The sequence below is a fragment of the Anoplopoma fimbria genome, chromosome 3 (genome assembly GCF_027596085.1).
Source record: "Anoplopoma fimbria isolate UVic2021 breed Golden Eagle Sablefish chromosome 3, Afim_UVic_2022, whole genome shotgun sequence".
NCBI classification, from domain to species: Eukaryota; Metazoa; Chordata; class Actinopteri; order Perciformes; family Anoplopomatidae; genus Anoplopoma; species Anoplopoma fimbria.
Genome location: NC_072451.1, coordinates 7,339,857 through 7,364,313, shown reverse-complemented (window position 1 = coordinate 7,364,313; position 24,457 = coordinate 7,339,857). Strand labels below are relative to the sequence as shown.

Sequence of the window (24,457 nt, the reverse complement as noted above, 5' to 3'; positions counted from 1 at the left end):
TCTGTTTAATCAGCACTGTTTGGCATTGCTTTAATCAGTTTGGATTGACAATTTCCCAAATTTTAGAGGAACAAATCATTAACAACAGAGACCAGGAGGAAGTTTCACATAAAAAAGAGCACACACCAATCGAGACCTTGTGTCAATGTACTGTTTGATTTCATTAATGAGAAAAAGACTAAGGGTTTTAAATAAGCATATTTAGATTTGTAAATATGTTATTTTTCCATCATTATTATTATAATTAATATAAATATTTTCATATATTTTAATAAATATTCTGCATTAAGAAAATTCCATGGTGAAACAAAACAAGAACAATTGTTCTAACTTTGGTGTTCAATATTATCGTTAATATATTCAGTTAAACATGATGTAAAGGATATTACATGAATTGCTCACAGCTAGTTTTCCCTTTATTTCAGGAAGGAGGGGTATGTTTATAGTCATAACACAAGAGGCAGTTGAACAAACTTAAGTCATTAAAGATTACATTTTAAAAGTTTCCATTTACTGGTGTCATGGAATGACATAAACTGCCATATTCAATTTAAGAACAGTCAAATATGCATACATTTAAAGCTAACTATACACTACTTCCTTATAGTATTCCCTAATGGACTAATCTTAAAAGGTTTCTTGTTAGATTTTTCTTTTTGGTATTTTTTTACTTTTTTTTAAAAGTTGTCATTTACTTCTTTTATGACATTTTTTTAAAGTCTATAATACGTGTTACCTTGTCTGGTGCCTGACATTTTTTTTTATAAATGATGTGTTTATGTGATTCAAACTTTCTTGCTTTTTGTTCACCTATTAATAATGCCTCTTGAAATCAGACGTTAAATTTCCTTCTCTGTCCTGTTCAGTAGTTAATGGACTGTGTGAACACAAGGGACAACAATGGAAATAAATCCAGGACATAATATTTCTATCCCTGACAAAGTCTAATTAGTTGTATTGTATAAACCTGCTGTCAAAAGATCTAAGCTGAATCTGATTGATAAAATAGCTTTTCATGGATTAGAGCAGTGGTTCTCAAATGGGGGTACGTGAAGGCACTCCAGGGGGTACATGAGATTTTTTTTAAATATATTTAAAATTAGCATCCATTCAAAAATCCTTTAAAAATAGTTATTTAATAAATATTCAGTAAAATATAATTGTAAGTTCTTCAGTGTTGACAGTTTAATAAATCAGACACTGATGGCACAGCACTGTGTATTACATCCTTTTTTCAACCAAAAATGCTTTGCGCTTGTTAGGGGGTACTTGGCTGAAAAAAATATTTCACAGGGGGTACATCACTGAAAAAAGGTTGAGAACCACTGGACTAGAGTATTCTGTACATATAATATTTCAGTTATCGTGGATTTTTTACTGTTTTTTATTGCTTATTCATAATACTTGTTTTTTATTTAATTTTATTTTTATCTCGTCTTTCTTTTACTATGTCTCGTGTGTGCACTATACCCTATGCTGCTGCAAATGTCCCCGTTGCGGGACTAATAAAGGATTATTTTTATTGTATGTATGTAGTTACAACAGCGACTAGGTGCAGTACCTCCTCTGCATCGCTTGGTGGCAGCACTGAGGCGACAGTTTGTCTCCGCCCCCAACGATAAATACCACGAAGAAGGAACCATCAACAAGATATGCGAAACTTTAAGTGAGCAGCCACTTCGATCTGCTCCGTTTAAGTCAGAGGCATGGGAGTCCTACCGGGGGGAAACCTTTTATGTACACTTCTCTTTATTATCCTCCTGTCAGAGGGGCCTGCTCGATGGGTAAGTCATCTAACCTCCGTATTATCGTGACTAAAAACGTGACTCAGCTCGGTCCGAGGTTGCTATTGTGATGTTTATCTGAGGCTATTGGTTTAGCTACTCGAGGTTTCTCTTTTATTTTAACACGGTGCATCTAGCCAGTCAATGGCTTAACAGTAGCTCCAACATAATAGCTAGTATTAGTGGAAACAGCACCGGCCTTAGTGGACATAGTTAGCTTTGACGAGCCTCAAACTGGACTCAGAGCCGGTGTGGGAATAAGTCTCTTGGCAGATTGCAAACCAAACACCACACTATTAATAACAAGGTATAGAAATACAGCTTAGGTTAATAAGTTCAGGTCAATGTTGCATTGAACATTGTGATGTTTATACGGCTCATACAAGTGCAGACTGTGCAGCATTAGCAGGTTATTCAATAACATCACATAACTAGGAAGCTAGCTAGGTTAATGGGAATGCCACTGTTTGAGGATAATAATAATAATAATAATAATAATAATAATAATAACTTTATTTATATAGCACCTTTTAAAAACAAGGTTTACAAAGTGCTTTGACAGACCAGCCAGCAAGACAGTGCATAAGAAACAACAAAAAAAAGTGATAATCAAATAAACAAACAAATAAACAAACAGGATGTAGTGAATGTCCTTTTTTTTTTTTTTTTTTTTTTTTTTAAATCTTATGGATAATGTAGTCATTGTGACAAAACATAGAAACTTTCCTTTTTATAAATAACTATTAAAGGATAACAATGTAGTAATAATACATAATGTTACAAAGACATTACAAGAGAAAGGACACAATCCTTGTAATGCACCTTGATTATATTTATGATTAGCTACAATAAAAGATCAACTTAATTATTATTATTATTATATTCCTTTATTGATCCCCATGGGGGAAATTTGGGTGTTGCAGCAGCTCAACTACATAGAAACAGACAATAAATACACATATTATACAATAAAAAAAAAATAAAGTGAATAAACTTTAAACGAATGATGGACATAAAGGTGTAATACACAAGATCCAGCTTTTCAGTATTTATTCCAAATTTTTACTTTTTTTAGAGAATGTGATTTGTTTTTTTAAAGACACAAAATGTCATTTTCAAATCACACCAGACAAAAATCTGTCCCCAAGTCCTTGATCAATCCATTTGATTTGATTCAATCGGATGTAGATAATTACCCACTTGCTGGTCATCAGTACTCTCTCTGCTCCTTTGACTGCATTGTTTGCCCTCCTCTTCATGAGGTGATTAGGTCATTCCAACCCCGAAACTATGCTAAACATCAGAGCATTTTGATTATGATGAATCATTACTGTTTCAAGATAAGATATCCGCATTCTGGCAAAAGAATTGCAAGGATGTGGTATGTGATTTAAAAATCTTAAGTATTTGGAGCTTGCAGTGGATAAGTAGAAAGGACGTTACAGAAATGTGTGAGTTCCTTTAGAGGGGTTTGGTGTTGGGCATCAGGTTTCTGTTATGTTTATGAACCACTTAACACAAAACATCTGGTTCTTATTCAATATAAACAAATATTTCACAACTAATTTTCAGTATTCCAAGTTGACCTTGGACAAATAGTTGTTATACTGTAGTTGGAATACTGACCTGGGCTGCAGCTGCATAAAACTCCCAATTGAAGCAATAATGACATGAGAATGCTGCCCTTGAACTCAATCCCACAAGACCCAAGTAGGAGAGAGTGTAACACTGGGCTAACTCATAAAACAGTTTGTAGAGTAAGTGAATTAACTTCCTTAGCTTCCCCTCCCAACAAAGAACACGTGAGAGCTCTGATGCTGAGTAGACAGATAACAGACAACCTAAACTGCAGAAGCTATACATTGTACAAACGAGTAATAAACATTTAATTATTAAATAGTATGTTATTATATATTTTCTATCATATCACATAACATTTTTTTTTTTCAAGTGCTCGAATTGAACTTGGTCAGCGCTATAGCAACAGTCGCTGAGTGTTGTTATGTTGCCTTAGAAATCTGACCACAGTTCTCCTTTCTCTGGCCTTCTTTCTTGACGGTGCACAATGTGACTAATTCTGACTCGGGGTATTACTAGTCCTACTCTTCAAATGCAGGTTCCTAAGGAAACAATTTTGCAGAAGTGAAATTTTTATTTTGAGACATGCAAAGCACGAGATATTAGAAACACAGGAAGGAGACATGACTAGAGGTTCAATGTGGCAAAATGTTAAACCTCAAGGTAAAAAGGTACAGCTTTTACCTCGGATAAGAAATGCCAAGTCCTTTTTTAAACAGCCAAAACTAAGCCAAATGATCCTATAGTGGACCTTTTAGAGGAACTCTAAACAAGCTTTCTGTCTTTGATTCTTTTTTGACAAGACCGTGTAGATAAGAATAGAAGTAGGCTACTCTCAGTAAAAAGTATAACACTCAACAGACTCTGCAAAAAAAGAAATGTAGTGAATGCAGACCAATGTACTGAAACAGATAACTTTGCTTTATAAACGCCATTGATCAAATTATCACTGTCTTTTTGTTGTCTTTCTGTCAGGTTGAGGCACAGCACTGTGTGTGGTATGGTGAGTGTGGGGAGTCGGAAAAGGTGCCTGGAAAGAAGTACAACTGCAACTACACTGGTCCTCCCAAGCCGCTAGACCCTACAGGTTACGACCTTCTCACGGTACGTACAGTAGCATCTTGATTTTGTTTTTGCTGAGGTTGGATGCACAAATCAATCATCCGTGATGTACTTCTGCTTTCAGAAGTGCTTTTTTCTTTGCGCTGTGATTTTTTTTTGACAAAAGTGTATTAAAGTGACACCATCCCTTTTTTGGGGGTTATTTGCAGGAGCTTTGTCCTGGATATGACTATGAAAACCGAAGCCTCTGCTGTGATGTCAACCAGTTGCAGACTCTCAAAGGGAGTCTCCAGCTGCCCCTTCAGTTCCTGTCTCGGTATGCACTGCGGCCAAAACATTAACTAATGAAGCACATGACATGCTCTGAAGGGCATTATGAATTGCTGAACACAAATAATGGGAGTATTTGCACATTTGAATCTGTCCGTACATGTTGTGCTCAAATTTGTTGTTTGAACATGCAAGCCTTAGCTTTCCAAATGATGGGTTAAGGACACAGTGGCTCAGAGGCCAAATGACTTTGATTTTACAAGGTTGGCAGGTTTTCTTATCTTTGTAGATTTTTATTTACTTTACTGCTTTTATTATTGCCTTTATAAACTGTTATAAACTCTTAAACTTAGACATATTTGATTAGGTTATGCCTTGACCGCTTTCCTTCTTTAAAATTCTGCTTCTCACACTCACTTCCGTGCGTCTGTGTGCAGGTGTCCCGCCTGTTTCTTCAACCTGATGAACCTCTTCTGTGAGCTGACATGCAGCCCCCACCAGAGTCAGTTCATGAATTCCACCAAGTTCATGAACACCACCAAGTTCAACGAGAGCAATGTCGAGGAGGTGCAGTACTACATTGGAAGCACATTTGCCAATGGTGAGTTCACAGCCAGATGTTGATTTAGATATGAAAAACAGTTTACTTTTCATTATTTTCATGGTATATCACACCTGCTGAGTAAACTTCATTAGTTTCCTAATTTGACATGCTGTCATGCTCTCAGTTGTGTTATTTTGAGGATGACTTGCAGTCATAACTTCATTTTAAGTCAAATAAAATAGGGGATTGGCAATTTAACTTGGCCCTGAATTAATGAAATTGTTGTTTTTCTTCAGCCATGTACAATGCCTGCAAGGACGTCCAGGCACCATCCAGCAACGTTCCGGCCTTATCTCTGCTGTGTGGGAAGGATGCAAAGGACTGCAATGCTACCAACTGGATCCAGTATATGTTCGATATTAACAATGGACAGACTCCTTTTTCTATCACCCCCATATTCTCAGGTAAATCCTTTTAAAGTACTTTAATATATTATGTCGCGCTGCAGAAACATCTCCCTATGGCTTCCTTTATGCTAAATTTAAACAGATGTTTACCTGTTGCTCTTTGTGTGATTAACTCACCATGCCGTTCTGCTGTTTCTTTGCACTAGATGTCCCGGTGTCAGGTTACACTCCCATGAACAACCACACATATGCCTGTACAGAGGGCCTGGAGGACGGTTCAGGTCCCTGCTCCTGTCAGGACTGCACAAAGGCCTGTGGCCCCAAACCTGTGCCTCCCCCTCTCCCCCTCCCTGGACGATCCTCGGTATGGATGCCATGACTGTCATTATGTGGATCTCTTACACAGCCTTCCTGCTTATCTTCATTGGAGCTGTACTGGGAGTTTGGTGTTACAGGTAAAGGATTTTTTTTTTTTTTTTCTTGTGGTGTACTGTTCTAGAATTCATGTGTTTATACCAGCAGAAATATTGGTTCTGATGCTTGCTTTAGGAGTTAATATCAAATTGGCTTGCATGGTTCTTTGTGCATACAGGAAGAGGACCATCATGTCTGAGTATGGCCCCATATTGGACAGCAATAACCCACTGTCTCTCAATGGTGATAATCCTGACCAAGGTATTGTAACGCTGATTTCATTTCTCTCTTGGTGTAATGCGTCTTGTAACCGCGTTGTATCATTGGTGCGTGACGTAAGCTAACTCCCAGTCTTTGTCTTCTCTAAAGTAAATGCATCGTGCTGTGAAACACTGGGGGAACGCTTCGAGAATGCCCTGCGGATCCTCTTCAGTTCCTGGGGTTCCTTCTGCGTGCGGCATCCCTCCCTGGTCCTACTAGGCAGCCTGATAGTGGTGGTCTCCTCCTCTGGGGGCCTCTTTTACATGCGCATCACCACCGACCCTGTTGCGCTGTGGTCCTCTCCCACTAGCCAGGCTCGTCAAGAGAAGGACTACTTTGACAGCCACTTCGGACCCTTTTTTAGAACTGCGCAGCTCATTATAACCACCCCACTCAAGAAACCCTTTCTTTACTCCCCATACTTTGGAGGAGCAGATGTCCCTTTTGGAGCCATCCTGGACAAAGACATCCTGGACCAGGTGGGTTATTGGAGAGGATTGATCAATAGAAATATTTTGTCATTGGAGCCACTGTGAGTTTTGTCTAAAGAAGTACTCTTTCTGTCACCAGATTAAATATAAACTTTGCATGTGAGCAGCAGCTGGACTTTTGAAAACTGTGGTTGATTGGTTCTCTTTTTTTTTTTTTTCACAATTTTTTTTTCGAAACCTTAACCATTCAGGTGCTGGATCTTCAGCTTGGCATTGAAGGCATTGTAGCGACATACGAGGACCAAAATGTCACCTTGGAGGACGTCTGCCTGGCTCCACTGGCTCCTTACAATAACAACTGTACCATCTTGAGTGTACTCAACTACTTCCAGAACAGCCATGCTGTGCTGAACCACAGCATAGGAGACGAGTTCTATGTTTATGCAGACTTTCACAGCCACTTCCTCTACTGTGTCAGGTGAGGTTTGCTGCTTCGTTTTATCAATTTCATATGTTAACCAATAAGCTCGCACTCCTATGGTCTTAAACTTGTCTTGATTGCCTCTTGATTCCCAGCAGAAATCTATTGCAGGTTAAGGAAATGGTAAAGTAAAAAGGTCAAAACCTTTGTGTCGAAATCAAACACCTGCAGCTCAAGAGAATTTAGACACTGCCATCTGCATTTTCTGAGAACTGTTGTGTGTGTCTTCTTAAAAAAGCACAATCCGACTTCCTCATTTGCTTGTCACACAGTGGTTCTTCATCTGTCATTCTTAGCTCTGCTACAATTCGTTCCCGTAATGGCAAAAACCTGTACTGATGACTGGGCTGATCATATAATAATGATGATGATGATTACTTTTCAGGCTATTAACTCTGTCGGTCTTTTCTCCCACAGTGCACCAGCATCCCTCAACGACACCACTCTCCTCCATGACCCTTGTCTAGCCACCTACGGTGGCCCCGTCTTCCCTTGGCTGGCCCTCGGGGGTTACGATGGTGAGCTGGATTAACACCTTTTGAGGGCAGACAAGAATTTAAGAGTTTATATTAGTTACATATTCACTTTGCAACCTCTCTGAAGATTCTTAAATTGCACTAAGAAAAAGAAAAATGTCCACTTGTTTTTACGAGAGCTGCCATAGCAACCAACCACAACCTTTTATCCAAGGGCAGCCATGTTTTTCCAGGGCATTGTATCTGTGCCGTGACTCTCTTACCAGCCTACGCAGCCTTGTCAGCGTGAGTCTGTGTGTTTGTTATCTTAGCAGAATTTGGTTCTGGAGACTCCAGCTGTAGTGGGAACTACCACAGAAGCAGTTTTGAGTACTTTGTCAGTTTAAGTACTTTGTCACAAACAAGTGCAGTCATAAAACTATACAGCAGTGTAGGTGAGATCAAAATGAAAGTTGAGTTCGAAGATGTGTGTGTGATCCAAGCAAGGGATTCCAGAAGTAGGGGGTTAGGAAGTGGGGTAGTGGCCATTGGTAAATGGAGGAACCATCTGTAGATCAAACTCTCACCAAAGCCATTTGGGAGAGGAGCGAAAACAACTAAAAGTCTTCAGTGCCTTTCTTTTGCTCTTCTTTCAAAGAATGAATAATCCCTACCTCTGACATAACTGAGCTATTGCAGCATTAACGCCAACCTCTGTAGGAGCCGCCATTGTTGTTTGTGAATGCACACAATCACCTCTCTGTGTCAGCTCCTCACGGGATGCTGATTGGTACAAGCCAATGTGGTTCAGACAAAAACGCATTTACGTGAAGCCGGACAAGATGGATTTTTATTTGATCTTGTGATCTAACGATTCTTGAGTGATATTGCAAGGATCCAGCTGCTGCCAGCTATTTATGTGGTTGATAACTGAGGATTGTGTAATTGACATTTACAATGAATGTGTCTCCATTACAGAAACCAACTACAACAATGCCACTGCTCTAGTGATCACCTTCCCACTCAACAACTACCTGAACGACTCCGTCAGACTGGGCAAAGCTATGGCGTGGGAGAACGAGTGAGACAACTATTTGTTTCTAAATAGAGAGAGAGCTTTTTTGTTTAGCAAAAATGACTGTTAATGGAGGCTTTGCATTGCATTTTGTTGTTTTTTTTTCATTTCAGATTCATCAAGTTCATGAAGAACTACAAACATCCTAACCTGACAATAGCCTTTAGTTCTGAGAGGAGTATTGAAGATGAAATCTACAGAGAGAGCAGCAGTGACATCAGTACTATATCAGTCAGCTATGCCATTATGTTCATCTACATCTCCCTGGCCCTGGGCCACATCAACAGCTTCAGCAGACTGATGGTAAGACATTCCTTGCTATTGTTTTTCATACAATGTCATATTTTATTACCATAATCCATATCTGAAATAGTTTACGCACTAGGCAGTGTAACTCTTCCCTCTTGTCTGTGACATCACAGCTTGACACACTTCTTTTGATTCAACAAAACTAGTACAACATGCTGGACAACTTCCTGCTACTCTAGCGTAACAGGGAGCAGCTAAAGGGAAGAACTGATCCTCTATCTTTTTGCCCGTACAGGTGGACTCTAAGATTTCTCTGGGTATAGCAGGTATCCTGATCGTGCTCAGCTCGGTGTCCTCCTCACTGGGGATCTTCAGCTATTGTGGCATTCCCCTCACCCTCATTGTGATCGAGGTCATTCCTTTCCTGGTGCTGGCTGTTGGGGTGGACAACATCTTTATTATAGTGCAGACATATCAGGTAACCACCGCTACCCCAATCCATTAAACTGTTGTGTATTAACCCTTTGATCTGTCAAGGTTTATTGCTTACGTTCATCTTAATTACTCATGCTTAGAATTTATTCACTTAAAAAGTGACAATTTTTTTATGTAACTGTGCTTGTTTTGTATATTAATAATTATAATAATAATCTTTATTTATATAACACATTTCATACTGACTAAATAGCTCAAAGTGCTGCACATTTATAAATAACTAAAAACAGAAAAGTTTACGTCAACAGGGCATGCTTTTTGCACTTACATTTTCAGTGCAATCAAAACATTTCAACAGATGAATATAGCCTGGAAAACATTTAACATTTTTAAATGATAAATAATAAAATAAATGAATAAAAATGTATGAAATAAAACTGTTTAAATACATAAAAGATCATTTTAAAGAAAGATATGAGACTATGTGGAGAGCTCATAAAGTGTTGAATGTATGCCAGTCTACCTTTTTAGAAAATAAATTGTACCCTTTTTTTTTTGCATGCTGCCAATAAAACCTGTTTTATTTGTGAACAGAGGGATGAGCGGATGCCCCAGGAGGAACTTCACCAGCAGATTGGTCGTATTCTTGGAGACGTAGCCCCCAGCATGTTCCTCTCCTCCTTCTCAGAGACTGTCGCCTTTTTCCTGGGTAAAATACATCACCCTATTTAATAGACCCTATATGTACACAGACATTGTAAAAAATAAACTGTTTGTATTTAAATTGAAAGAGTTTTTATGGACAGGATTTCACACAGTGCCATAGTTACCTGGTGAGTCACGTGCTGATAAACCTGTTGACTCTTTTCTTCTGTAGGAGCTCTGTCCAACATGCCCGCAGTGAGGACTTTCTCTATGTTTGCTGGCTTGGCCGTTTTCATTGATTTCCTGTTGCAGATCAGTTGCTTTGTCAGCTTGCTGGGCTTGGACGCCAGGAGACAGGAGGTGAGTCTGACGGAAATGATTGTGACATATATGATGATACTGGAGGGGTTACAGATGGCAGATTGGGAACTTTTACGTAATTTCCTACAGATTTAACAGCCCCAGTTTAGCGTTGTACAAATGACCTGATGCAACACACGTTTCAACCTTCAAATTAGTTACACTTATCAAATGCTGTGTTGTCTGTTGTGTTAAAAAGGCGAATCGACTCGACATCTTTTGCTGTGCGAAGCTGCCGGAAGGTCAGGAAACAAAGACAGAGAGTTTGCTCTTCCGTTTTTTCAAGAAAATCTTTGCCCCATTCATCCTCAAAGAGTGGGTGCGACCAATCATAGTAAGTTCCTCAGTGGCACTTTGCCAGTCAAACCAGTATTATTTAAACCTGTTGTTTTAGTTGTACTACTATTTTTCATTGAGAAGAAAATAGTGGCCGTTGACCTCATGAGAATAATTTTTTTTTTTTATGGGTTTTTTCTTCTCCCTTTGTTCAGGTGGCAGTGTTTGTGGGAATGCTCTCCTTCAGCATTGCTGTGGTGAATAAAGTAGAGATCGGACTGGACCAGAAACTCTCCATGCCTGACGTATGTTTTTGCATTTTCTATCATAACTGTGTGTTCATGGATGCTAGTGCTTGAATATTTTAATAGATGCGGGCAAAGTAGAATTTTTATACTATTTGTAGCAGCACTTATCTGTAATGCAGTTTATTTTGTGACGGTTTTACTGCTCATGTCATTCTATCATCCCACTAAATCAATAAATCATCAAATATCCATATCATTGCATTTTTTTGCAAGTCTTCCCCTTACAACATGTGCCTTGGTTAGCATTTCTGTACCCGTGGAGATCTGTTCTGATGATCTGTCTCTTTATCTAGGACTCGTTTGTGCTGGACTACTTTAAGAACCTGAGCATGTATCTCCACACCGGAGCTCCAGTGTACTTTGTGGTAGAGGACGGCCTGAACTACAGTAGTGTAGAGGGCCAGAACGCTGTGTGTGGAGGAGTCGGCTGCAACAACGACTCTCTAGTCCAGCAGGTCTACTCCGCCTCACTCATCAGCAACTAGTAAGTCTGAGCTATGAAGAATTTACATCACAGATGGTTTATTTGCAAACGACAAAAAACATTATTTGTGCTGCAGGATGACCCCCAGAAGTTAGCATTGCACTGGTTCCCTCAACAAAAGGACAATAATTTGGGATTATTTGTGGCAAAATGCCCATTTTGTTCAGCAAGATAATCTTCACAAATCATCACATTATCAACAAAATGAATGAGAAGGTTATTTACTGTCATACTTTATGTTGAAGAACAGAAAGTTAAAATCTCTTTGGGTGAATTTAACTAGAGACCTTATTTCAGGCACCCAACCAAAAACTCATTAAACAGACCCATTGACTTTAAAACGAGTGCAAAAATTCTAATTCATTAGTTTTAGGACTCATTTCTATTCCTGTTATCCCATTGAAGATTGAAAAAACATAAATGAGTTACAGGAAGTGGTTGAGAATTGTTTAATTTAAATTACATTAAACATATAATATACATTTGAATGGATATGATAGTCATGAAAACTTGGGAGTTCAGATTAGGAGAAGGTCATGAAAGTAGAAAAAGTCTTTCTGATCTAACCTCTGGTTATATGATCTCTTTAATTTCACTTTTCCTTTTACTTCTAGCACAACCATTGCCTTCACTCCGTCCTCCTGGCTTGATGACTACTTTGACTGGGTGAAGCCGCAGTCCAGCTGCTGTCGATACTACAACAGCAGCGGGACTTTCTGCAATGCCTCTGGTACATTATTATCTAATGTCAACATACTTTGAACCCTTGTCTCATTTTCCCTGTGTCACAAGCTGCTGTTAGACATTTTTTCCAGTTTTTCATACACAAAATGGAGTGAAGAAATATGGTTTAAATGAAATAATCCATGGCATTAACGTAATAATTGTTAAAGTAATATGAGATAAAAACTAAACCTCAGGTATTTCAATATTTAAACTTTATGAATGACTAACGCAAACTTATTCAATATTTAAAAAAGGGGAAATGTTATTAATTCAGCAAATTTCGGTATTCTGTTATTAATAGGTCCCTGGTTGATCAAATGACTGGCATACAGTTAAATGTCACCTTCGTGTCAGCAAGAGGGAGTTTATTTGAGGAACTTGGAAGCAAACAAAAGAGAAATGAGGAAATAAACAGTAAAATTCCTTGAAATTTACTGTATACTGCTTTTGGTATTTTAGCTGCATGCAGTTTCAGAAAGGATATGACAATTACCAACATTTTAATAGAGCCATGAAGATTATTTAATAAAGACATCTATAATAAAAAAAACAAGCATTGTTTAAACCTGTACTATTGATTTTTAGGCTCACAGTGTTCAAAGTGGTTATTCTTTATTGATTCTTTAGTGAGTGACAAAACCTTATTTTGCAACTTTAAGGTCATTTTTTTTTCAGTTCATGGCTTTATCTTAGAACAAATTTGTATATTTCTCCAATCCTGTGAGATGGATAAATAATAAATCCTAACATTGTTTTCCAGTGGTAAATACCTCCTGTGTACACTGTCGGCCCATGACTCCCAGTGGAAAGCAGAGGCCAGAAGGAGAAGACTTCATGCAGTTTCTACCCATGTTCCTGTCAGACAATCCAAACATCAAGTGTGGAAAAGGGTAATTTTATAGCTCTGCTAAAATTTCTTCTCAGTATTTTTATTGAAAACACATGACATGTCAATGTTTGCTTTCACTTTAACTTCTGTTTTTTATGGAGTATGTCATAACAGTATTGCCAGTTTCGTTGTGGTTGGTCATTTTCCCCTCATTTATCTTTCTCACAATGCGTTCATGCTCCTCCAGCGGCCATGCGGCTTATGCCACAGCAGTTGACCTGTATCCCAACAACATCGGGGTCGGGGCCACGTACTTCATGACTTACCACACCATCCTGAAAGAATCCCCAGATTTCATAGAAGCTCTAAAAATGGCCCGAATCCTGGCCAATAACATCACTCAGACCATGGGACACAAAGTGTTTGCCTATAGGTGAGTCCTGTTTTACTACATGTAGTGCTCTTCTTAAATTACATTATGGTTATTGTTGTTTTTGTGACTGTAATAAGGTGTTATCAGTTTCCCCCCACTGCCACTGTTTTTCCTGTTTTAGTGTTCTAAGGTGAAATACTTGAAACTGAGGTTTTGCTTGTTTTCCAGTCAATGTTCAAGGACATGGGGGGGTGGGGGTGGGGTGGTGGTGTTAAGTAGGTCACAGATAAGCTGACAGTAAAGAAAACATTGTAAATGGCAATATAGCTGATGTTTGACCGAGTCCTGCATTTATCTTCCCGTCATGCCACCACTAACGTAGATCACAACTTCACAAACTGAGGTTGAGCAAAGATTGAGAAAGAACGAAAGGAAAAAGTGTTTTGCAGATACAAAACAAGAATTGCTGTGTCTAATTAATGTTGGTTTACTTACAGGTCTCTCTATTGCAGTGCATGACAGAACAATACTGTAGATTGAATACTACTAATACCCACAAAAAAAATGAATGATGTTACAAAGACTTGCCACATCCAGTTTTGTCCATCACATACTGGAAAACAGTTTTAAATGTTTCTAAGGGGTGTTCACTAACTAATATTTCCCTTTTTTTACAGCATCTTCTACGTGTTTTACGAGCAGTACCTCACCATTGCGTACGACACAGCTCTGAACTTGGGCGTGTCACTGGCAGCCATATTTGTAGTGTCCACGGTGTTGCTGGGCTTCGAGCTGTGGTCAGCTGTGCTCGTCAGCATTACCATCGGCATGATCCTGGTCAACATGTTCGGCGTCATGTGGCTGTGGAGCATCAGCCTCAATGCAGTATCCCTAGTGAACCTGGTCATGGTGAGAAGCAACACGAAACACCTGAATATCAACATAGATTTTAAGTTAAAATAGACAATAAGCTTTTTATAGCAATTGTTTTTGTAGTTTTGGCCATTATTTCTATCAGGTTTTGACAAAATATTACCTGCCAATTAAATTAAGATGAATGTTACCATTATTTGCCGCAATGTCAGTTTTAATTGTAATTGTTCATTAGATTTTACAGAGCTACTTTGTGGTTCAACTTTAACTGTAATCTTAATAAATTAATTTTAATAAGCAAGAATTCTTTCACTTCTAAATTATAACTCTGTTAAACAGGATAAGCAATTTTGAGAAATATGTTTAAAGAGTTGTAGCTTTTTCTCACCTTTTTGAATATGGATTGTGTGCATCACAGATCGTTTCTTTAAACTTGGGACTTGTTTACAAGCTGTCTGGTCATCTGACTGACTGTGTCTAACTTTGTTCGTTGGGACTTTGTTCTACCACTTATGTTTGTGAACAAAACGTTGTCATAACCATTAGGAATTTATCTCTCTCTGTTAACAACTTCCCCTTCATCTCTCGTATAAGATAATCATGTTAAGGCAGTAAAACATTTTAACACAAACAAGTTGTTTCCTATCCTCTGTTGCAGTGCTGCGGTATCTCGGTGGAGTTTTGCAGCCATATTGTGAGAGCTTTTTCCATCAGTGTGAAGAAGAACAGAGTGGAACGGGCTGAGGAGGCCCTGGCTCACATGGGCAGCTCTGTAAGTCTCAATTCACTTCTTACTAATTTAACAAGATTAAGCCTTTCAATATAAGTAAAACAAGCAGCTTTTAGTTTTGAACATTTTTTTGTGGACTGGTTATGTGGATATCAGCATGAACAAGCTTCTAGGGCAAAGTAAAGTAGAAAAATAAAGTCATTTTTGTGAGGAAACCTAATTTACATTGGTTACATTTTCTTTGATTTGAAAAAGGTTAACATGTTATTTACATGAAATCAGTTGTAAAATAATTTTGGTTCTCTGTACGTTAATGCTTATTTTGATCATTATCATATGACATTTCTTTTTAATGACACTGGTTCCTTTTCGCAGGTGTTCAGTGGGATCACATTAACAAAGTTTGGAGGAATCCTAATCCTGGCTCTTTCCAAGTCGCAGATCTTCCAGGTCTTCTACTTTAGGATGTACTTGGCCATGGTGCTGCTGGGGGCCACGCACGGCCTCATCTTCCTACCTGTGTTGCTCAGTTATATCGGTCAGTAATGTCGCACATTTAGAGAACCAGACATGAAGCATACAAGATTCTAACAACAGATTCGATTTAAAATTCAATCCTAATATGTTCTGATTTTATTTTATTTTTTTCACAGGTCCGTCAGCGAACAAAGCAAAAGTGTTTGCTGCTAACAAGCGCCTTGCTGGTACAGAAAGGGAGCGCCTCCTCAACTACTAAACAGGCGCTTTGGGAAAATGAACAATGAACTATTTGTCTGACAGGGACTGTGTGTGGGTGTGGGCACAAGCCATCCCTGTGATTACTGACACACTCATCCTCATCGTCGTTGCCACTTCTATGCACGGATTTGACTCAGGAATATTCTTGGGAATAGGAGTGCCAGAGGACTAGTCCAACTATAAACAATTAGATTTTCTCACAAGACTTTGGACTGCCCCTCCATTCCTCCTCCTCCTCCTCCTCCTCCTCCTCCTCCTCACACTACAGGAAAGGCCTGACTTCAGCGTTTTTAGCATTAGCAAAAAAAAAAATCCATGTTGGCTGTGGAAGTAGGAGAGACACCAACCCCAACATCAGTTTACAGAGAACCTCGCAGTCAGTTCCATATGCTATTAGCTATTTCGATTAGTGGAAGCTCAAAAGGGTGAAACTGGTTGGGTTTTTTTCATATTTTTTTTAATATATACCAGAAAAAAAACAATGTGTAACAGGGATTTATTTACTTGCGTGGGACTTTTGTAGAACTATTTGATATTATGAAACATTTATTGACTCGAACACGGCACACAGTGGAGCTAAGAAGATAACAATAACTATATCATACGCTCTCATAATACCTGGCATCAACATCATATCCATGGGTTAACATACTGTATTATAAAGCAGGACAGCTAGTTGTAGCATTTTTCACCTAGCAATAATGTGCTTCCTGGGCCACTTTGGACAATAATGTTTTCACTTTGAAATGAAGTTTGTGTTTTCAGCAGGTGTTTGGTCATGTTCAGATCCATGTTGGGAGGGCAGTGAAGGAATTGTTGCCCCGTTTACCTTTTGGGGAGTGTGTATAACAAAAGGTTTCAATTTCTACATGGATGAGGACGTAAACGCCCTCAAAAGTGAAACCTCAAAGTCTTGTTTTATTTAAAAATCAGAGCCAAAATGAAACGGTCCAAGTTCTTGTGCACACTGCGCCCTTAGGTGTTACTTATTGCTCTCTAAACTGCATCCTGCCATGTCTTTTATTTCCACATTGGAAGCTATTTAAATGATCTGGTGCAACATTTCATTTTAGAGCTAGTTAATGCATCTTAAGTGTCCTTTTGAAGTGTTTGCAGAACTAGAATTTTATTCCCTCTTAGGTGCTTTTACAAAACCCCCGTGTGACGCAAGTCGAGATATATGTTGATGCCAGGTGAAAGGGATGCTTTATGTCGAAAAATGTCTTTACATTTAATTTGATATGATGTGATATGTTTTGCAGTTACGTAACAATTGTTGCGTTAAGAGAAGGAGCTTTATATTTAACTGTTAATAGCTTACACAGGACTAATTAAGACTTTTTCCTATGTCATCTAGAGTGTGTTTATATAGAAAACTGTAAAATGACTGGATAATGGTACAGTCCTGAATATTTCTTTCAAACATTTAAGTTATTTTTTATTTTAACTATTAACATTTTCGTTACCATGCATAGCTGTCTTACCTTGCAAGTAAAGGCATCACTTTGTTTTCAAGGAAAACAAAAAAACTTCCCAGAACCGTGATCATACGCATCACCTCTACCACAACATGTCCGAGACAGTCGCAAGTCGAGATGATCCCCCAACTAGTTTAATTTGAATCGGGTTGTGACATGCGTGGAAGAGATTATTAACATTCAGGTGTATACAATCTACTGGGATTTTAAAGGAGCAGAACGCTTCTTTGTTTTTATTGTTTTTTTTGGGGGGGGAAGTGTAAGAAAGAATTGTGTCGATATACAGTTTAAACCTAGATGTGAAGTTTCTGAGCAAACAACCTAATATTTTGTAACATGAATAACAATGAATTGTGCTTGTTAATAGTGCTGTACAAATGAACAAATCATCTCTGGCATTTAAGAAAGTCATTTTGCAATGAGTCAAGAATTGGAATACTTTAGTTTTTAACTATTTTAACAGTTATTAAATACCTCTCAGAAAAGTATGTTTCGAAGCCTGCCACCCCTTGTTATTTTCCAACGGAAGTTTTTTTTGTTTGTTTTTCCCGCAGAATTACATTTGGTTTAATAAAATAATACCCGAGTTAGAATGAGGTACCAGTTGCACATAGAAAAACACTACAAACCGTCCTATTAAGTCCGATCTCGTCTTTAAACTCCATCCTAAAGAAGTCTACTTGGAACAAAATGTACAGGATTTTTTTTTTTTTTTTTTTTTCCCTTTAGGGTTACTACCATAACTGCAGTGGTTGCCTCTGCAGTTTTAAGACCGACACCGTTACATTTCTTCAGACTGACCACTGAGTGGCGCCTGAACCTGTTCATCAAGCTCTTGTCTGCATCCAGCTCTCACTGAGTAATGTAGTGGGAGTGACCTCATTTTTATGTCTTGGAAGAGCAGCAGTACTGCCATGCTTTTACATAGTCAGTGAATTACATTTCTGCAGGGTGCAAATGTATCAAATGCCAACTCGACAGAACATATGAACTAATACATCTTAGTTAAACTGGTTGTTCATGGTCTAAATCTGCAGCTTTTAGATATTTACACCACAACGTCACAGCACACCAGTCACTCACATCCCATCTGAAAGTGGCTGCCAAACCTCCTTATCAATGCACTTCCTCCCAGCGTGTTATTGTTGTGTCTGTCTGTCCGGCCCTGTTGTCACACAAACCTCCAGCTCATGACTTATTTATCCGCTGCCCTGTGAGAGCGGGGACTGTTCTCTGAATCTCACTGAAAGATTAAAATATTCATTTCCTCAGCATCTGCTGTCTGCAGGGGAGGATATACCTGCTGTGAAAGCACCGTTATGTAAGATTTAACAAGGCTTGCCTCTAACCAGACTCTGACCTAGTCCCATCTTTCATTATGTCACAAAATAACCTATACTGCACTGCCAGGGTGTGCTAGCTCAATATGATGTGAAAAAACATTTTAGGAACAAAAAGAAAGGAAGAAAAAAAAACTGAATTGAAAGCTGACAAATGTAACTTGGCTACAAAATAATCAGAAATGAATAGCCCCGCTTATATGATTACTCTGGGGATCTTTTTTATTTGTTTTTAGATATCAAGTAGACACATTTTGCTTGGCAGTGAATCCTAAAACATAAAATGATGTATTAATTTAAACTTATCGAGGACGGGCCCTCGCACTGTTTAGTGTAAACATGTGTTATTTACACCACTGCTGTGTATAGGTAGGTACTGATGCGACATATCTTTGGAAAGCTAAGATTCTTGTGATTCGATTGATGCAAACCATTTCATCCGATCACAACAGCAGGTACAATCACCGCCTCTGTCAGTCCACCACCAAACAAACAGTCACAAACTTGTGTCAACTCACCTCTGAAGCCTCATAGTCATCCACAGATCAATAACATGCAATAGTCATCCACAGATCAATAACATGCAATAGTCATCCACAGATCAATAACATCCAATAGTCATCCACAGATCAATAACATGCAATAGTCATCCACAGATCAATAACATGCAATAGTCATCCACAGATCAATAACATGCAATAGTCATCCACAGATCAATAACATGCAATAGTCATCCACAGATCAATAACATGCAATAGTCATCCACAGATCAATAACATGCAATAGTCACTAGTCATCCACAGATCAATAACATGCAATAGTCAGATCAATAACATGCAATAGTCATCCACAGATCAATAACATGCAATAGTCATCCACAGATCAATAACATTCAATAGTCATCCACAGATCAATAACATGCAATAGTCATCCACAGATCAATAACATGCAATAGTCATCCACAGATCAATAACATGCAATAGTCATCCACAGATCAATAACATTCAATAGTAATCCACAGATCAATAACATTCAGACAAAAACGCTCTTGGTACATTGGCAAAGGTCCAGACGATCCAGTAAAGTATTTAGTCCAGAACACATTATTACATCAATAAACGGACTGCTGATCATTTCAAATTAGCCGGCAGATTCGCCGAATTGTTTGTGTAGTTTCCGTAGTAACGCTCGTTCGCATGTAAACATTGCAGAAATCTCGCTATCAAGATGTCCGCTGCACTCTGGCCTTTCGATGGACACCTCATTTGACCCATGAGGAGCTTCCATGTCCAGACTACAGCCGACAACAGCCAACGAGAGTGCGCGTTGACGCAAAGGGCCCGCCCCTCTTCTCGCGTCTAAAGAGCGAGCCAATGGCAAGCGATTGCTCCGATGATTGACTCTTCGGATAGCCAATGAAATTCCAGAAACAACGATGTGCCGCTTCAGGGGTTTATCTAAAACCACGACGAGGGATTCCAATGCGTAACGCCAACAGCTGCTGCCGTAAAAGGCGTAAAGTGTGGTTTCTGAGTTTTTGTAATGGCGAAAGGGTATAATTAATAACAAATATTAAATAATAATATAAATAATAAATAATTATGAGACTAGTAGCCTTTTTAGCCTATGTAAGTGACCATGGTTACCAAGGGTCCTTTGGAGTCTCCAAATGGCCTTTTTTTGGGAACGCCTAGACATACCCTTAGAAAAACATGTGTAAAATATTCATTTTCTGTGGTATTGTTATCATATTTGAACTGGGACTAGGTAAGGCTTCATGCTGTGGTCCCATTGTGTTTTCCAATCCATAAATGTCAGCTACAGTCATCTGCAGGCATCTATTTGCAAAAAAATATTCAGGCGGAAATAAAAAACCTTCTACGTCAGTGTGTTCGAACTTCTATTACTCAATGCCAGTAGCACTTAGAGTGATTCTGACTGTTGGGGAAAAAACTTCAGAGTGTTACCTTTCAAAAGAGACCAAAACCATGCATGTACTCCAAATGGTTCAAGAACAGCTTTCAATTTACTTTGGGTATGCCTTGGATAGGCGTTTTAGGCAAATTTTCCCGGAATGGTAAGGGGATAAAGAATAACAAAAAAATAGCATTGCAAAGTATTTTATAAAGTCAAACCGAAGTAAAACAAATCAACAATGTTGTTGTGGATTGGAACTAAGGACAATAATATCAAAATTGAAAGAAAAAGTAAAAGCAGAAGTGATTCACAGAGGTGATGTTGTATTCCCAAAAGAGAGGACCAGCGGTTTAGTGATATTATAGTTGTTATAACTGGGTTCTTGATAAGTTATTTTGCTGTATAGATAATAGTAATGCTCAGTTTACTGTAGCATCAGATCTGTGCATCATGTGACAGTTAGCTGTCCCAATAATATTTGCACTAAAAGAAGATTTCACTTTTTGGGGGAAAAAAAGAAATTGAATGTATTTTAATATACTGCAAACAATCAGTCAGGAAGATTTATGATGAAATAACTCCCATTGCATGACTGTGACCCTGGATTATCAATCCCTGGAATATTTTATTTTAGGTAATGGGATTTATATCGAAAATATTCTTTAAATGTTCTCATTTTCTAACAAATACAGTTCGGGAGTTCTACTAAAGAAATCAGAAAACAGGCTATAAAGATCTTTGTTACGTTTGTATAATGAGTGCAAGACGCTTCATAATACTGGTAAAGTATCAAATGTTAAGTAAATCATGAGACTACACTGTGACTTTTTTCATGACATACTATAATCTGACAGTTTTCTTGAAATATGTGCATGGCATACTGTGCCATTCAACATTATGACATTATTTTTGACTATATGTCTAAACTATGATCGACATGCAATTTATTTACTTTTTAGACTTACTTTACAATGTTATTTTTCAACATTTTCTACTATGACATTTCGACATACTATACTATCATTTATTTAATCTTTTTTTGAGTTTTGAAAGTTTTTTTAATCCACATACTATAATAAGACATTTTATGACTTGTTTTAAAATACTATAATGTTTCTTTTTTGAAGGATACCAAGACTTTTTTGTGATTTTCAAGGCATAAAAAACTATGGGTTATCGTGACATCTTTCATGAAATGCTATTCTTATATATTTTGATGGCATTTTTAATGATACTCTATACCATGATTTTTTTTGGAGCAGAAGAGAGATCTACAATTTTCATTGTCAGTGATGGCTTTCCTGTTTTTTTACAAACCACAATAAAGAACTGAAACCATGAATTTAATTTGGCATACTATGACCTTGTTATGATTTTTTTTCTACACATTGTCCTGTGACTTTTTTGAAACACTATTCTATGACTTTTTAAAGATTTTTTTTTTTTACTTTTTCTGTCTTTTTACCCCATACCATACTATGACTTATTTCAACATGAATTTTTATGAATATTTAAACATACTATACTATTATTTATTTATTTTTTACTTTTTTCAACATACTATACTATGACCTTTTTTATAGTTATGGACAGACTACAGTATGAATTTTTTCATTATACTATAATCAGACTTTTTTTGTCATACTTTACTATGACATTCTTATGACTTTTTTGGACATACCAGACTACAATTTATTTCAACATGACATTTTTATGAATATTTAAACATACTATACTCTAATTATTTTTTTTTTTTAACTTATTTCGACTTACTATACTATGACATTTTAATGACTTTTTTTTGATAAAATATACAATGACTTTTTTCAACATACTATACTATGTCCTTTTTTATATTTATGGACAGACTACAGTATGATTTTTTTCATCATACCATACTAGGACTTTTTTTGTCAAACTATACTATAATATGACATTTTTTTTTCATTTTTCGACATACTATAATATGACATTTTTTCGACATACTATATTATGACATTTTTATGACTTTTTTTGTCATACAATACTATGGCATTTTCATGACTTTTTGCAATAGTATGGCTTTTAAGTTGCTTTTCTCGACATGCGATACAACATTTTTTCTGATGTGTAATGCTATGATATTCTTTTTCAACATATTATATTTTGACCTTTTTTATATTTTTGGACACACTACACTATGATATTTCTCACCATACCATACTAGGACTTTTCTTCCATACTATACTATGACATTTTGATGAATATTTCAACATACTATACTATGACTTTTTTCGACATACTATAATAGGATTTTTTTTTTCTTTTGGACACACAATACTATGACTTAAATCGACACTATACTACTATACGATGACAATTTTATGACTTTTTTCAAGATACTATACCATGACATTTTTATGACGTATTTTGACATAGTATACTATGACTTTTGTCGACATACTATACTATGACTTTTTTGACATTTATTTCTTTGTTATGGCTTTTCTCAATATGTTATACTAAGACCTTTTCAGATGTATTATGCTATGATATTTTTATACCTTTTTTAACATACTATACTACATATTTTTTTTGACACACTATACTATGACTTTTTAAATTATTTTGGACACACTATACTATTACTTTTTTCGACTTAATATACTGTGATATACTTTTTTTGTGTAATGCTATGACATTTTTCATTTTTTTTATTACTTTTTCAACAAACTATACTAGAACCTTTTTTACCAACTATACTATGATTTTTTTTCTACATAGTTTTTAAAGGGTTTTCTACATACTACACTGACTACATGACTTTTCTATTATTTTTGTTGACATACATTAAATACATTTCTTTGACACATTATACTATGACATTTTTCCTTTTTTGAGATGCTGTACTATGACTCATTTCCACATCAATGCTAAGACTTTTTGATGACATTTTTCGAGATACTATACCTTTTTTGGACATGTTGTACAATTTTTATGACTTTTCATGGCATACTGTACTATGACGTTTTTATGACATCTGCTTCTGAAACTCAAAAGATACAAACACATGGACTGATCTAGTCCTCACTATGTTCACTAGCCCTTTCCTTATTTTATGGCATACCAGCAACAACTATATTATGACATTTGTATGGCATACTTCACTATGGCATGTTTATTGCATACTTTTATATGATATTATGAATGGCATTTTATACTATGACATTTGAAAGACATACTCTTCTATGTCATCTTTATGGCAAACTAAAATGTGACTTTTTTATGACATCTGCTTCTGAAAGTCATTGGGTAAAAGTACATGGACTGTGCTTATTTCAAAATCAAGTCCTATCTATGTCCACTAGCCCTTCCCTTTGCTTCCTCCCACAGTTGTCCTTGAACTCCCATTGGGGGGGTTCCAGATCTACTAAAAAGTTGATCTGGGTGTTTTTTTAAGATCCATCAATAAATAAGTGTAAGAAGTGTTAAATGTTCTGCTCTGCGTCACTGGTTTTCTGTTACAGTGAGTTCAGTTGACTCTGAAATAGACTCTTGGGGTGGAACAAAAGGGATAAGGTAGCCTTGTCAAACACAAAGAGAGGATCAGATTTTCATCATGGTCCACATTTCCTTTAGTGAAGAAAGAAGTTTGTGGATTTTAACAGATGAACCAACCTGTTAACCTTCGAGACATGCCTATATTGTATGTAAATGTAATATTATTAATAAATGTATGATTTGTATAGTCAAACTTGTAATATTGCTGCAGAAGACAATACATGATAAAGGATATCAAACAGGTTCCCATACTTATTTTAGTGTTTAATGTGCCACAATCCACTTCCTTGTTTACAAAACTACTGTAAATGGCGGAAAAGCCCTGAGTCACAGCATCATGACAGGAAGGGGGCAAAATGCCGTTTCAGCCAAATGTTGTTATTTTAAAGGGAAT

General features: G+C 37.2%; 1 protein-coding gene across 1 annotated transcript; it reads left to right on the top strand.

Annotated features, from left to right (window-relative positions):
• The first annotated feature begins 1,661 nt into the window (after positions 1 to 1,661).
• Positions 1,662 to 17,754, top strand: npc1 (Niemann-Pick disease, type C1). The gene is given in 26 exon segments (XM_054596150.1): positions 1,662 to 1,784; positions 4,338 to 4,466; positions 4,634 to 4,740; positions 5,132 to 5,295; positions 5,535 to 5,702; positions 5,852 to 5,983; positions 5,986 to 6,100; positions 6,238 to 6,320; positions 6,429 to 6,799; positions 7,003 to 7,229; positions 7,650 to 7,750; positions 8,666 to 8,768; positions 8,876 to 9,065; positions 9,307 to 9,489; positions 10,041 to 10,155; positions 10,324 to 10,451; positions 10,651 to 10,785; positions 10,943 to 11,032; positions 11,329 to 11,519; positions 12,134 to 12,249; positions 13,006 to 13,135; positions 13,322 to 13,507; positions 14,125 to 14,356; positions 14,979 to 15,092; positions 15,426 to 15,588; positions 15,704 to 17,754. Coding segments are annotated over 26 exon segments (3,834 nt in total). The 5' UTR covers positions 1,662 to 1,706; the 3' UTR covers positions 15,787 to 17,754.
• The last annotated feature ends 6,703 nt before the right edge of the window (positions 17,755 to 24,457 follow it).